Below are 16,315 nucleotides of genomic sequence, written 5' to 3'. Positions count from 1 at the left end.
TGAGTGACAAAATACATTGCAAGATGTCCAAAATCATAATTTGTAATCAGAAACAGTTCATTAAAAATGGCAGTAAATAATGTAACAAGAATGTGACATGAAGCAAAATACCGAATTTCATAAACTCATGACTATATCCAATGACATAATTCCATACTTGTAATAGATAAAATATGATTTTAAAATACAGAAAAAAAAATTATGTAACAACAAATGAAGCTTGAAAAGTTAAAAAATTAAAATGATTACAAGGAAAACTTAGAATGATCTCCTTTCAATGTAAGGTAACTAATAATTCAAAATAAAAAATGAAAAAAGATAATAAGAAAAAAGTTTAAACAAGTGCTTTGTTGCTTAATGTATTCAGTTTAAAACAATGAAAGCAATGTGATTTAGGTCTCGAATGTAACATAATTTTGCAGAAGCCGCTGCTAATGCTCTAGCTGTTGAATCTCTTTTGCCAACCATTAAACTTTCCAGTAGTAGTTGATGATTTAAATGTTTGGTTCTGCATCCAGTGATGTCATTGTGATTTTTTAACAAAGTGTTCTCTGCTAATAACCGCTAATTTAATTTTTGTAATATTAAAAATACTAAATAACATAACAATAAGCAGCTACAAATAAAGGACAATTGTAATGCATCATCTTACTGCAGAATTATGTGTAGAATAATTTAAACGATCACAAATGCTGACTTGTATCATGAAGGAGGGAGTACAAAACAAAAACTAACCAGCTTTGAATATCTGATGACACCGACAAAATGTCTGAAACATCCAAAGATACATCTGTACCTGCACTTATAGCCTCTAATGTTACATAAAGTTAATTCAGCATTAAATGTTCACTTCGTAGCAATGATATATTATACTTTTGGTCCAGGGCAAATACAATACAGCACTGCTACGAAGTGGCAGGAGTGAGTCTTTCCTGGACACAAAAAATACAATATGGCATTCTTAAGTAGCAGTGCTGTACGAAGCCTTTACCAATTTAACTTTTCAGTTTCCGAAATATTAATCACAGTGTTATCTATTTCACTTTTGTTAGATGTACCACTACAACCACTAATAAAAAAACTGATTGAGCACTTAAACACTTTAATGCACTAATTGCTTGTTCTCTGGGATTTTAACATAAGTGCAGCTTAAATGATCCGAATGTTACTTGGCCAATGTCCAATAAAGCATTTAGTGTTGTCAATACTCTTAATGAAGAATAATTTACTTCATTCAAATAGAATAAAACATTATAGGAGAAGTATTAAAAGAGGAAAATGAAGCATACAAGAAATATTTTTAATAGTGTGTTTTGTAGTTAAAAGCCCATTTATTTAATAAAATTGTACTTTTTAATACTAGGCTATGTTTCATTGTTGTGTATGCAGTATTAGCATTGGAAGGGGAAAGAGTAGACGACTGCCAAAGTAGTCGTAGATGAGTTCCAAGGTTGCGGGCATATCATATTCCTGTTCTGACTGCATACTTGGCCAGAAAACAACAATGTAATAATAAATATTCTGCGCTTCGAGCTGTATTTTCATTTATTTTTACTCATGTTTACGGCAATATTAAAATGCTATAGAATATCATGTTAAATTAATGTTTTTCTTTTTTATAAATAGCCTCATTTTTTAATAATTTCGAGGGAAAAATTGTTTCGGGGCCGGGTATCCAATTTTTCCCTCTATACCCACAGACCTCAAAGTGGGCTGACAACCATCAAACAACCAACATTGAGTGCACACTAACTCTGTGTGACTTAATTTGTGGTTTTCTGTTAACGAACAGTGATGTATATTATGCAAATCAAGCTTTCAGGATTGGTGTCTGGTAGAGTTCCCGGGTAGCTCAGTTGGTAGAGCATTGGTACGTTTAACCAAAGGTCCCGGGTTCGATACCCGGCCCCAGAACAATTTTTCTCTCGAAATTATTCAAATCAACTTTACAGGGAGTTATACCTGAAAGCTTAATTAGCAGCTTCATTTTTTTTAATATGAAATATTTAACAACCAGTTCTATGAACTGCAACAAATTTAACAAACAGTTCTGGTGAACTGGTGCAAACCGGTTGAATGACACCACGGTCTGTATCAATATTTTTGATGACAAGGTTTTGATTGCACTTTCCAATACCAGCAGTAGCTGCGTTGGATGTCTGGTTCTGCATCAATCTTTTTGATGACATGATGTTGCAGCAAATAATGTATGCCCATTTTTGAGCTAAGGTTACTGCAAAGGATGCAGTGAGAGAGTGCACAAATTGTTGTCATTTTGTACAGCTTGAAGAATGCTACTTCTTCCAATCTTATCATTGCCTTCTTTGGCTGGATATTGCAAATGTCTAGTCTACTGTTGGTATTGTATTGAGATGCTCGAAGAAGAATGGTTTACATACCACCAGCCTGATGCCATTGGAAAAGAAGAAGCTACAGATTATTATTATTATTATTTACTTAAAAGTGAAATGACAACTCTTCATACAATAAGTAGGCCTTTTTTCCCCTTAGTGTGACAGCATAGGCTATTCATTACTACAAGGAGGTTCACTTGTGAATAATGTTCTTGGTAAATTTACAGCAGAATTTTCAGTCAGAAATATAACATCTCACCAACTAAATGGAATATTCAAGGTGTTTATTTTGGTGCACAAGGCTATCAAAATACGAATATATCTATGACATAAAGAAATATTTAAGTTTCAATTATTCTATTATTCAGAAAATCTTAATCAGCATTATAGAGGTCTCACTACAAATTCTAAAATTTCATCTATTGATTAAATAATTTTGAATAAGCCAATACTTAAATATTCATTATTGTCAAATTAATTTGTCTTTGTATTCACTACGTTAACTGTCTTCAAAATTGTAAAAACTTCGTTATCATTGTTCTGGATCCTTGAGGTAACACTGGTTAGAAAGCGGATTTTTTAAAATAAATCTTTCATCACAACATCTTGTCAAGTTCTATTGCATGATCTACGTTGAAGACAAAGTCACACAAGATAACTTTAATGTATGATCTGCCTGGATAAGGGGCTTTTAATTATTAATGAAGTGTAATCTAAAGTAGTATTTTGAAGCATAATATATTTCTAAAAAGTAATTTTCTAGAATATTACAAAGTTATAAAATCATCTACGAAGGGAGCTGTAGGTAATTTTCACCACAGTGCAGTGGAGTAACTAATAATATATTTCAGGCAACATCGATCCCTATTATTTTTATTAGCAGGTGGCGAGTCAATGCAGCTTTCTTTTCTTTTCTTTTTTTTTTTTTTTTTTTTTTTTTTTTTTTGAAGTGTTGGGATCTTCTGCTGATAGTCTACAAGAGTATAATCAGGATTTCATGTATGACAGTGGATCAAACTGATGGGGTAAGAGGAATGTTCAGTTAAATTAATAAACATTTAGTCCACAATATGTTTCACCAAAAGAGCATTTCTAATTGGAGCAATAATTTCGTTCAATTTAAGCTCACAGGAAAAGTACTTCTTACACATAATTATAATAAATTCTTACATAAATAATTTAAATTAATATTAGATATTGAAATACTTTTATGGTTGAAATAAAATGAGGACTGGTAATGGTAAGGGACAGCAGTATAAACTAAAAACTTCCAGTACCTGCTCGACGAATTTTACAAATTATCAGTACCGGTATTGTACAGTGGCAGGTAACAGCTCAATTAAAGCATTGGCCTGTAGAACTGTTAATATAGCACGTCGCTGCTCCCCTTGTAGCAACAAATATGACATGGTACATAATCTTCAGTCAAGTATTTTCTTCAAAAAATGTAACAAGTTTTGAACAGATATGTTGAGCATATAAATGGCAGAGTTTGTTTAAATTAAATCATTTGGTATATATTTAGAATACGAAATGATTTGAAAGCAAACAGACTCTGACACATTTACATGCTCAACATACTGTAAACTAGATATCTGTTTATCAGCCAGGCTTGTACTTTGATAATATAATATGAAGAGGAAATGATAACCCTTTACTGCCCATCATTTATCTAACTGAACTGTTTTATGTGAGCAGGAAGGCAGATACTAACCATACAATCTTAAAATAATGTTACACTGTTTTCCATTACTTTCATGTTATTCCAGGACAGTGTTGTTTAAACCTTTAACATGAAATATTCATATACTTTTCCTCTTCTTAAATATCACCATAAATTCAATAGTAATTTTATGTCCGTCAAATATTGTTCATAATTTTAATGAGTAAATATTTTTGTAGAGGGCCTCCACTGATGATATCCAGGAGAACGAAGTGATTGTTTCTTGTTTTGGAGAAATGGTGGAACAATGACAGAGAAAACGGGAATACGAAAATACTCAAGATAATCTCACATAACACTTGTTTTGTCCATGGTGAAATTCCACTTCGGCAAAGATTTGAAATTTCTTTTCTGTAGTGAGGTGTCCATGTACTAAGAAAACTAGGTGCTCTCCCTGCTTTTCGATTTAACATTGTTCTAAACATACATAATAGTTCCAACAGCCATTGGAAATCGTAAGTATGCATAATGAATAACGAAAATTGTGACGTCCTGTTTTTGTAAACTTTCTTTCCTTACATTTTTCGCGAACTACTGTACTCAGTGACCCCAGGATATTGTCCTTTGGACCACAATCAAAAGACTACCATAATCTCTGGCATGAGTCAACAAACTAACAATGAATCAGAAAAATACTACGTGATATAAATTGTAGCCAAATTAAAAAAGATTAAGTCTATGCTTAATTTGTAAAATTAAAGGTACTGGGCCCTTGAAATCTGGCCCTGGTGGAGATAAGTCCAGGGGGACCCCTCTTTCAAGATAGTTTTTCCCATTTAATTCTAAAATAAGGCCTAGAAATAATTTACATGTTAAAAAATGCTAATAAAACCAAGAATATTAATTTGACTTATATGTACAAAATGATCTATGAAATTCTCTACGGCACTCGGCGGCAAATGGGCCCGGCATCAGTGCTCGTCATTCCCGGTGAAAGGGGTCCACTACAGTATTTCTCTCTCTGTCCATGCCTTCTCTCTTTTTCCCTGCTTTCAAGGACACAGCACATGGTCACATTGTGGCTAATAGCTGCTATTCAGTTACCTTCCACATAGGTCGACTATATTAAACCTCATAAAAAAGTTTAGAGAAATGGGGTCAGTTCTGAATAAACGTGGAAAGGGAAATCCAAGTGTACTCACTGAGGAGAAACTTGATGAAAAACTAACTAAAGGTTAGAACATTCTCCTCGAAAATCTCTCTGCTGTCTCTCACAAGAAACGGGTGTTTCGAAAACCACAGCATTTAGATCCACTAAAATTCTTAATTTTAAGCCCTACAGAGTGACAACAGTGCATGAATTACAGCCTAGAGATTATGTAGTCGTGTGAATTTTTGTAACTGGGTTTTACAAAGTGTTGCCGATGACATTGTGAATCTTCCAGTAATTATTTTCACAGATGAAGTATGGTTTCACTCACATGGCCATGTTATAACGCAAAATAATAGATACTGGAGTACAGAAAATCCTCATCTCATTCATGAAACTCCTTTACATGATAAGAAGGTTGGCATATGGTGTGCTATAACTGCACAAAGGATTACAGGTCCTATATTTTTTTATGATACAATCAATGGTGACAGATACAGAACACAATACTCAACCCATTTCTTAAACAGTTAATCGATATCGAGTATCACAGTGCTTATGTCCAGCAGAATTCAGCAAATGCCCACACAGCAGCCGAAACATTGAATTTGATAAGCAAAATATTCGAGGACAGGGTTATTAGTAGAGGATTATGATCCTCTAGATCTCTCGATTTGTCAGCCTGCGATTTTTATTTATGGGAAAATCTAAAATATAAAGTATACAAAGACAATTCGCACACAATCTGTAAGTTAAAAGACAGTACTGTAGGAGAAATTGAGAGACTTACAAAAAACGAACTTGCACATGTAAATGCCAATTTCCTTCGGAGACATCAGGAATGTATTGCAGCAGAGGGACATCATTTTCAACATCTTCAGTAGTCAAGTTTAGTAAACGATATGAATACTGTAATGTTAATAGTCGACTCTAGCGACTGTAGCAAACCCTGGTCACCAGGAATAACAAGCACTGATGCCAAGCCCGCTTGCTGCCGAGTGCATAGAGAGTATAAAAGACCGCTCTGTATTTTTATATAGCCTAATAGCTTTTCTGACATTATTATTATTATTATTATTATTATTATTATTATTATTACTATTATTATTATTATTATTATTATTACTATTATTACTATTATTATTATTATTATTATTATTATTATTATTATTATTATTATTATTATTATTATTATTAACGTTCAATATTAATTCACTTTTCATGCATAACGCCTTCAAAAAAAAAAAAGCTATGTTTTCATTATTTTGTAACATTTGGCAATAAATCTTGTTAGTGGGCAGGGGATTACATTATTTTAACCACAATGTTTACAGATTTAAAGAATACTATTTAATGGAAATTAAAACATTAAGCATTTAAGATATACATATGTATAAGCTATGAAATGCTCACTGTTGCACAAGGACCAGGAGATATTGACATTCAAGTTACTGACTGGTACATAAGGAAATATGAAATGAAGTTCACGAAAAACATTTCCAGTACATAATTGTCTTTATCATGTTCTTTCTGTGACCATTCTTTGGATTTAGTGTCTAGGGTGGAGTGTTGTCTCTTTGTCAGCTATGATTTCACATAACAAATACGCTGGCATTTATTTACTAGATAGGATTGCGATAATACTGAATACAAAGATGCGGTCATTTTTGTTTCTCAAAAATTGGGGATATCATTTGCATTAAGAAAAGACTACCTTTTACATTACATCAATACAAAAAAATTAAGCATAATGCAGTGGTTCCCAAACTTTTCTGATCGGAGATCCATTTCGACTCGAAAAAAGATTAAAGGATTCTGAAATTAAATTAAATTAATCGCTAGATTAATATAGATATAAATTTAATATTCCTCCATATTTATATTCTGTACGTATTTAACATCGGCAATATATCTACAACTACATTAATTACCATGCATAGCCATGAGTGCATAAACATGCTATAGTATTTATAAACTGCATGTATTTTTTCAGTAATTACATGCATAATTATACAAACAAATACCTTCAAATTGCTAATGTGAAGAATGGTGTTGTTTCCTAGTCTCATAAATTTCGTTCGAGTTAGGGGAGATGAAAAAAAGTTCAATTCTCATATCTGATGTGGCATCCAGGCAATGACAGAATTTTGATTTTGTTGCTGCATGTCGTGAAAAGTCTACTTCACACAGATATGTTGTTGGAAATGGGAGGAGTTTCGCCACTGGACATTTAGAAATTTCCCAATAGGCTTATTCCTGGATTCAGTGACAGGAAGTTCGCTAAATCTCTGTTTTAAAGTAGTGTCTGATGTCAGATCCAGCAAACTCTCAAATAAATAAAGAACTGTTAACTTAACACTTTGTTACATAGCACACAATGGGCGTCCAGAGAAATTTTATTGTCTATATATGTAAATCCAAGAGCTAAATATGAATTCATCATATTTTCGTTGATTCGCCTGTTTTTAAATTAACAGCATTGGGGTATGATATATGACGAGGTGATCGACTTGTTTCTGAATTTGTAGAACTGTTTTCTTTATTGTCTTTTATTAACTACCGATCCATTGGGGCGACACTGTATAATATTAAATTAATATTATTATGTCCGGAATCAAATACACGTGTTTATTAACACACAGTTTAACACGAACACCTCACATAAGCCTGCTTGTACTGAATGAATAAAAAATTACTTCACAATAAAAGCAGCAGAAGCAGAACGCATGCACAACAATAGACGAAATTGGTTTCTTTTTAAAAATACATGTCAAAATTTATTGCTGATTAAATAACATTGTCAATCAAATTTATTTTACAATTAAGACATTAAGTCTCCGAACACATTTACAAAAACTTATTCTTTTGATCTCAAGAGAAAAACTGCAAATATTCACATACACCAAGCAGATAAGAACTAATTAGTAACTTGTCATCCTCGCCAAGCAGACAAAAACTGTCAATAGAATTAACTACCTTAACTGAAAAAAGAAAGTCGCGTTTTTTACAACAACTCGAAGACCAGCTGACGTAATGGTGAGCTCTGGTCATCTACTCTTACCGATATACTAACTTTCACAAGTACAGTCATACAATACTGTACAATCATGTCGAGAAAGAAGTAGTATTATATATTATTTAATTCAAAATATATATTACCAACCTCAGATCCTCTGATAAGTGTTGGCAGATCCCCCAGGGATCCGCGGAGTACACTTTGGGAAACCATTGGCGTAATGGAATGTATCATAATTCTACTCTCATAAAGTAATATTCTAATAGTTACAAATTATAGGCTACCCTGATTGATTCAAACATACACAGTATCAATTATGTCATTCATTAATGATTCTCATACTTTTGGGAAGAATGTACAGTAGTGGCAAAAAAAACCGGACCGATCCTTGTAGCTGATTTCAGAGCCTTGTTCACTCCAGAGCACGATAGACTGGTAATTAAGACTTTCGTGATTCGAATCCTGCCTGGGAAGGAAACTTTTCTTTGTTTCTTATTCAAATTTATTTCCAATACTTTTCGATTGCTGGTAAAATTCATGCTCTGGGAATAATAAGTTAATTAAGTAGTAAAATATTGCTGCAATTGAAAAGTATTGGGAATAAATTTGAATAAGGAACAAAAAAAAAAAAAAGTTTCCTTCCCAGGCAGGATTCGAACCACGAAAGTCTTGGTTACCAGTCTATCGTGCTCTGAGTGAACAAGGCTCTGAAATCAGCTACAAGGGTCAGTCCGGTTTTTTTTTTTTGCCACTACTGTACTTGCTTTAAGAAAGAAATGTTTTCTTTGATGTCATAGAAATCATCTCATGAAAACTTTGAATTGACTTCAGTCTGAAAAAATGTTTTTACTTTATTTTATCGGTGTCTATTCCTTTCAGGTATCCAACTGATTTTCATCAAAGAAAACACAAGTGATAATTAAAACACTTACTGTTATACATTTTTGCAAGGCAGCACTCATTGTTGCAAAGAGAATATGAAATGACTGAAAGACAATAATATACATTCGGTGAAGTCACTTTCATTGTAGCAGTTACAGAAATAAATTAAAATATACCTGTACGCAATTTTTAATAATAAATTAATAAATAATCAAATAAAGGCAAAAAACATTTATTTTGTAAATTAGGCATTTATATTTAAAAAGGCAGAAAAGAGCAACATAAAATTGTGACGTTTCAATCACAAAGGTATAATTCGTACAGATTTACTTTCAAAATGAAGATGGATTTAAGACATTTAAAAAGGTATTCCGCCAAAGTTCCGGTCTCTGCCCATAACCCTCACTTAGCCCATTCTGAGCAAATCAAGAATTTAATGCACGGAAGTCTGTTGTTTTAAATGTGTCTACAGTATGCTTTCATCTCTATATCTCTACTGCAAATCTGTACACAACACAATTTGAGGAATGATATATGAAAGGTTTAGCGTCATATTAATAATATTATCTCTTTTTTTTTTTTTTTTTAATTTGAGGCTTACTAGTTTCATGCACAGTGCCACAGAACTGATATTCGTTTCTTGTGACCGATGAAATGTTCTGGATCTGAGCCCCGGCTGAAATTGAGCCCTAGGTTAGTACCAAATATTGGCCTAATTTAAATCTAGTCTATGATCAGGACGTATGTGGTAGATGATATACATTACTGCTTATATACATTCAAATTCCCAAGAGTACGAATTAACATAACTGGGTCGTGCCACCATGTAACATTACATGTTTGTGTTCGGGAGGTCTTGGGTTCGATCATAAAGTTAGTTATTTTGAGGATCAATGCGATTTTCCTCAATTTTTGCAAATGTTTGAGTGAGGCAAACCAAAGGTGATATCTGATGGGAAAAAGACAATGCTGTCAAATCTTGTAGGTTCAGTAGGTAATAGGCCTAATCTGTTTTTGATGCTAAATGAAATTGCCTTCTTCAACAAGGTGAAGAATCGGTAGAATGGAGAAAAATTCTCTCCGGCACAGGACTCGAACCCGGGTTTCCAGCTTTACATGCTCGTGCTTTATCCACTAAGCCACACCAGATTCAAGTTCCAATGCCAGACTGAATCCCTCTAATTTTAAGTTCTACCTACTGTATTCCCCTATGTTGGCCTATTCTCGTGTACCGTGTCACAGTCTGTGTGACAGTAGACACAATGTCCAACTACAAGTACAGAGGTGCACTCATTACGAGTGACCAGGGTGCGAATTAACGGAGGGGATAGGGGGATTTCCCCTCCTGTTAGAAAGTTATCTCCCTCTCATAAATTCATGTTAACATCCCTGCCAGGGATAACTTCTATCCCCCTCCTCACAAAATATAACTGTTTTAATACGAGTATATGCACTTTATAAAGTATAAAGTAGGCAAAGAAAATAATATTGATGTATTATCATCAGACATCGGATTCTAGGGCAAATGCCTATTTTGTTTCTTTAGGAGAAAAGTAAAAATAATTATTAATATTTGTGTTTCATGGAAATTGAAAGGTATTCAAAGAGTTTTATAGTGCCCTAAAATGCCCCAAAACGGTTATTAGAGCCTAATTTGTTAATATTCGCCTAAAAATGCCTAACTCACTGTAAAGTTTCGCATTTTACTCTTACTTTTTATAATTTATACATGCATTCACTGCGAAATTTAAGGCATTTAAAAAGTGGAAAGTTTGCTTCACACCGGCCATGAAACCATTGATAAAGGAAACAAAATGTTTTGAATCTCACGACACTCGCAATAGATTTCACCGAATTTAACATGTTTGGAGGCATAAATGCCGACAAAGAACCAACCTTAGTTTTGAAGCAGGCAACAATCACAACATGTGCTGCTACCGATTCAGAGATATACTATACTATAAAAATGACTGTTTTCAGTCTGAAACCGATTAGCTGTACTGCCCTTCAGAGTGTCATAAAATCACAATTTTTGGAGAAAGAGTGTTTTTGAAATATTTATGAAAAGTCGTAAAACTGCGAATTAGTAGGGTAAACCGTTACAAAATATTTAAAAGAATGGCCCTCCTAGTGTTAACACTACCAGGAAATGCAACAATAAGTGGAACTTTGTATTTTTGTCCAATTGAATCTCAATAACAACGGTTCATTTGAATGCTCGTTAACAGTTGCTCTTTCCCTCACCTTATTTGTGTTGAGAAGTTTTGAGCGGTAGGACGTTTTCCTGTGAAGTTTAACGCGATAATGCCGAAAAATATAAGTGCAAAATCTACATTGATCCGGCAATGGCTAACAGAATATTCAGAATTCACTTATGATGGAAAAATAATATTCTGCAAGATTTGTAGCAAACAGGTATGTAACAATAGTTGAAATATATAAATTCTATTAATTTTAATGAGTAGGCCTATAATATTTATACATTGACTGAGCTATCCTGAGGTATAATTCTTTTTAAGACCACTACACTTTAACCTTTTAAATTCCGATAGTCAAAGTATTTGCAGGTCATTAAAATTTTGATTTTTCGAACCCACTAACTTTGTAATAGAAATACGGCAATACAACAATTAGGATTTTATTTTAATTCAGTTTACTTTACATTTTTAGATTTCGCAAGAAAAGAAGTGCCACCTAAAGCAGCATGTGCAAGGAGCGGCTCATAAGGCTAAAGCTCAGCAGAAAAATCAACTGCAACAAACTTTACTAACACAGCCTACTTCATCCAATCTCAGCAGCAATTTCTATGCTGATTTAACCAGGGCGTTTGTTGCTGCTAACATTCCCTGGAATGCAATTGAAAATCCGGTTTTAAGACAGTTTTTACAAAAATACTGCTAACAAAATATCCCATCTGAGTCGACCCTAAGAAAAAATTACTTAGAATATACAATGAAACTTTAGATTCCATTCGGGAGGATATAGGTGATTCTTACATATGGGTCTCTGTGGATGAAACCTCAGATCCTATGAATAGGTATATAGCAAATATAGTAGTAGGAAAACTTAGTCCTGATGGACCTTCGATTCCACACCTCGTATGTGTTAAGGAACTTTCGAAAGTGAATAGCCAAGCCATTGCTTATTTTGTAAATAAAGGCCTACAGTCTTTATACTCAGGTAATATAGACGATTCTAAAGTTCTATTGTTTTGTACTGATGCTGCCTCATACATGGTTGCTGCAGCTCCACTTCTTAAAACATTTTATCCTAACCTCACGCATGTAACCTGTCTAGCACATGGCCTTCACAGGGTTTCTGAAACAATCCGGAATGAATTTCCTCTTGTCAATTCGTTTATTTCTAACACAAAAAAATGTTTTTGTAAAGCCCCATCCAGGATTTCAATATTCAGAGAGAACTTTCCAGATATCCCACTCCCACCTCAGCCGGTTGTTACACAATGGGGAACCAGGATTCAGTCAGTGGTGTATTATTCTAAGTATTTTAAAGAAGTGGTCACAGTTATTGATAAATTACCTGAAACTGATAGTGCAGCGTGTGTGAAAGCAGTGAAAGATTGTCTGAATGACTCATGAGTGAAAAACGATATTGCCTACATAACATCAAACTTTTCTTTCATACCTGCAAGCATTGAACAATTAGAACGTGAAAAACAATCTCTTTGTAGCCAAATAGCAATAGTAAAGGAAGCTCAAGTGAACATACATTCTGCTTTGGGCGAAACTGGGAAAAAAGTTAAAAATAAGTGGGACAACGTATTAAACAAGAATGTAGGATTTTCATTGTTGGAAAAAGTATCAAGAGTGATATCGGGGGAAAGTGTAAATGTTCCAGTAAGTATTGATGTTTCTATTGTACCTAATTTAAAATTTGCGCCTCTCACATCAGTTTCGGTTGAAAGAAGTTTTTCTGCTTTCAAAATGATTCTCAGTGACAGAAGGCAAAGGTTAACTGTGGAGAATTTAGAAAAAATTCTGGTGGTGTACTGTGCAGATAATTATAATAAAGTCTGAGCATGGAACTGAATTTCAATAACTTAAAATGAGTAATCTTGATATCAATAATCATTATTTCATTAGTTTCAATATATTAAATTTGTGCAGCTCTGTTTATAAATATAATATAGTATTCTTTTTTAATGTTTAAACATACTTTTTTGTGCGTATTTTAATGTATAAAAATTTCAGTGAAAGAAATAAGTATGATACCTTGATGTGCCTAAAATGCTTATTTTCATAAAAATAGAGCCTAATTTTACAAATTTTGAGCTTATTTTAGGCGCCTAAAACTGCAATTTTTAGTGCCTAAAAATCCGATGTCTAATTATCATCACTGGCAAGCTGAAAAACAATAACTTACGAATTACACATCTTACCTTAAGCCTGCTCATGGATATAGGTACCGGTAATTATTATTATGATCAACATGCAAGACAAGCAACTCAGTGCGACCAAGTGTTGAGGCATATCGAATGAGAATAATAATAATTTTATGTATGGTATTCTCTATCTAGGATTCCATCCCCCCTCATCAGAAATCTTAATTCGCACCCTGTGAGTGACTAAGTGGCCGGGATCCGACGAACATGGCGCAGTCTTGAATCACAAAGTGATTACTTAAACTTTATCATTATGATACGTTTGTGTTAAACTTCACAAACTAGTTGTTAAAGTCACTGCTATATTATTCATATTTAATAGTTATTGTAATAAAACATTTTCAATGATATAATCAGATTTAAATCCTGTGCTTTGGATGAAAAAAAAAATTTGTTTACAAATTTCAACAAGATGTTGGTATAAAAGGTATTATGTTAATTTGTGTTTAATGCAAGAAAATAAATTGGTGAAGACATTCCAGTATTACTAATATTATTTTGTGTGTTGAAATAAACTATTTTCAATTATGTAATCACTATATAAAAATAAAATCCTGATCAAAGTCACTAAACTAAAAAAAAAAAAACTTAAAAAATAAAAAAGTACAATAAAATAATATATTTACTTACTTAAAATGACTTTTAAGGAACCCGGAGGTTCATTGCCGCCCTCACATAAGCCTGCCATTGGTCCCTATCCTGTGCAAGATTAATCCAGCCTCTATCATCATATTCCACCTCCCTCAAATCCATTTTTATATTATCCTCCCATCTACGTCTCGGCCTCCCTAAAGGTCTTTTTCCCTCCGGTCTCCCAACTAACACTCTATGTCAAGTGAAGAATACAATGCATGCAGTTTTGCGTTTTGTAATTTTCTCCATTCTCCTGTAACTTCATCCCTTTTAGCCCCAAATATTTTCCTAAGAACCTTATTCTCAAACACCCTTAATCTCTGTTCCTCTCTCAAAGTGAGAGTCCAAGTTTCACAACCATACAGAACAACTGGTAATATAACTGTTTTATATATTCTAACTTTCAGATTGTTTGACAGCAGACTAGATGACAAAAGCTTCTCAACCGACATTTCCCATATTTATTCTGCGTTTAATTTCCTCCCGAGTGCCATTTATATTTGTTACTGTTGCTCCCAGATATTTGAATTTTTCCATCTCTTCGAAAGCTAAATGTCCAATTTTTATATTTCCATTTCGTACAATATTGTGGTTACGAGACATAACCATATACTTCGTCTTTTCGGGGTTTACTTCCAAACCTATCGCTTTACTTTCTTCAAGTAAAATTCCCGTATTTTCCCTAATCGTTTGTGGATTTTCTCCTAACATATTCACGTCATCCGCATAGACAAGAAGCTGATGTAACCCGTTCAATCCAAATCCTCTAATATAATTTATAAAATAATATAAAAATTCAAAATGTTTCTTGCACAAGCCAGTTACATGGAACTCGATGTATGACTTTGATCAACGAGATTTTAATTAATATCAATATATCAGACGAAACCAAAATGATTATAACTTACACCATGGATAGCTACGACATACGCAAAATAATGGGTGCTTTTGACTATAATATTAAAAAATTAGGAAAAAAGTTATAGTATTCCAAAGATTTAAATCAATCTCGCTCCGTTTTACGTGTATTAAAACATGCATTTTCTTTATTCTTGATATTGACACAATGGTTTTAGTAGCTCTTATGTTCGGGTAAAATATTTTCATACGAACAACTGGGCAGGTTTTATTGGAATTAAAATTTTGTGTATTAAATTGCACAGGAAATATATCACAGATTAATACAACAGACCTTATCACGATAAAGGGAAGCTCTTATTGCAGGAAAGCGCAGAATTATGTCAATCTGTCAATCACAAAACAGATTGCCTCTAAAACATTTGTTTTATTTTCTTTTACAAAGCACTATCCTAAGTAACATTCTGTAAGCATGTGTTAATAATAATAATAATAATAATAATAATAATAATAATTTTTTCTGAACTCTAGCTATCCACAAGTGCATACATACTGACATTTTTAATGCAGTTAATTTGCTAATTGTGAAGCAATAACAAAAAAAAAATGTTAATGAGAATTAACAGAACTATATTATTACGCAATTACTATAAATTGCGAGGATTGTGCTTTCCTGACAATTTGCTGGGAGTGAACAAAAATTACTTATTATATGAGACAATTAATAAGGGAGTGTACAGTACAATTTTCTGAAACGTAAAAATATTAAAGCTAAGTATTAAAAAAAACCCATGCATGTTGCAATAGTGAGTTTAAATAAACCGCAAAAATGCGAATTAACAGTTTAACTTGCGTGACAGCTTTTCCCTACTATGTCAAAAACATGATTGCAGGGACGTAATACGTACAGAGAACAGCTACCGCTTGCGATTCAAATAGTAACGTTTCTTCTTTATTCCTCTGTTCTAAGAGCACGCTGTATGGGTTTGGTGGGTTTATTTTCTCACACACACGAAACCCTTTACCCATCGCCATTATTAACACAGCGAGGGTTATTAGCGGTTATTAGCCGGCCCTCTTCCTGCAAAATACAGCTGACGCATCTGTGCTGCGATCTACGCATGTACTGCAGAAACGACGCACTACTGTCCAAGTCTGCCATCTACAACAACTATATTGACAAAGTCAACTAAAAAGACCAGCAACAATGTATCACTCAATGCTCTAATGGTAATTTTTTTCACACCGCATTTTTCTCCCTTCAAAAGATATTTTACTTTCTTCTCTCTACTCCTTTGACTGTCATTTAATGAATGTTTTTATGTCAAAGAAGAGGTAAATACTTTTTTTCTTTACC

General features: G+C 33.3%; 1 protein-coding gene across 3 annotated transcripts in view; it reads right to left on the bottom strand.

Moving 5' to 3' along the window:
* The window catches only part of Synj (synaptojanin), a 137,345-nt gene extending 121,280 nt beyond the window's left edge, over positions 1–16,065 (bottom strand). For all 3 annotated transcript variants that reach the window (XM_069828632.1, XM_069828631.1, XM_069828634.1), the window contains exon 1: positions 15,867–16,065. In XM_069828632.1, coding sequence (XP_069684733.1) covers positions 15,867–15,993 — 127 coding nt within the window. In that variant the 5' untranslated portion in view covers positions 15,994–16,065. The remainder of the gene's footprint in view (positions 1–15,866) is intronic.
* Positions 16,066–16,315: the final 250 nt, after the last annotated feature.

The sequence above is a fragment of the Periplaneta americana genome, chromosome 6 (assembly GCF_040183065.1).
Source record: "Periplaneta americana isolate PAMFEO1 chromosome 6, P.americana_PAMFEO1_priV1, whole genome shotgun sequence".
Taxonomy (NCBI): Eukaryota; Metazoa; Arthropoda; class Insecta; order Blattodea; family Blattidae; genus Periplaneta; species Periplaneta americana.
Note: the sequence above shows the minus strand (reverse complement) of the source record. Positions and strands in the feature narration are given on the sequence as shown.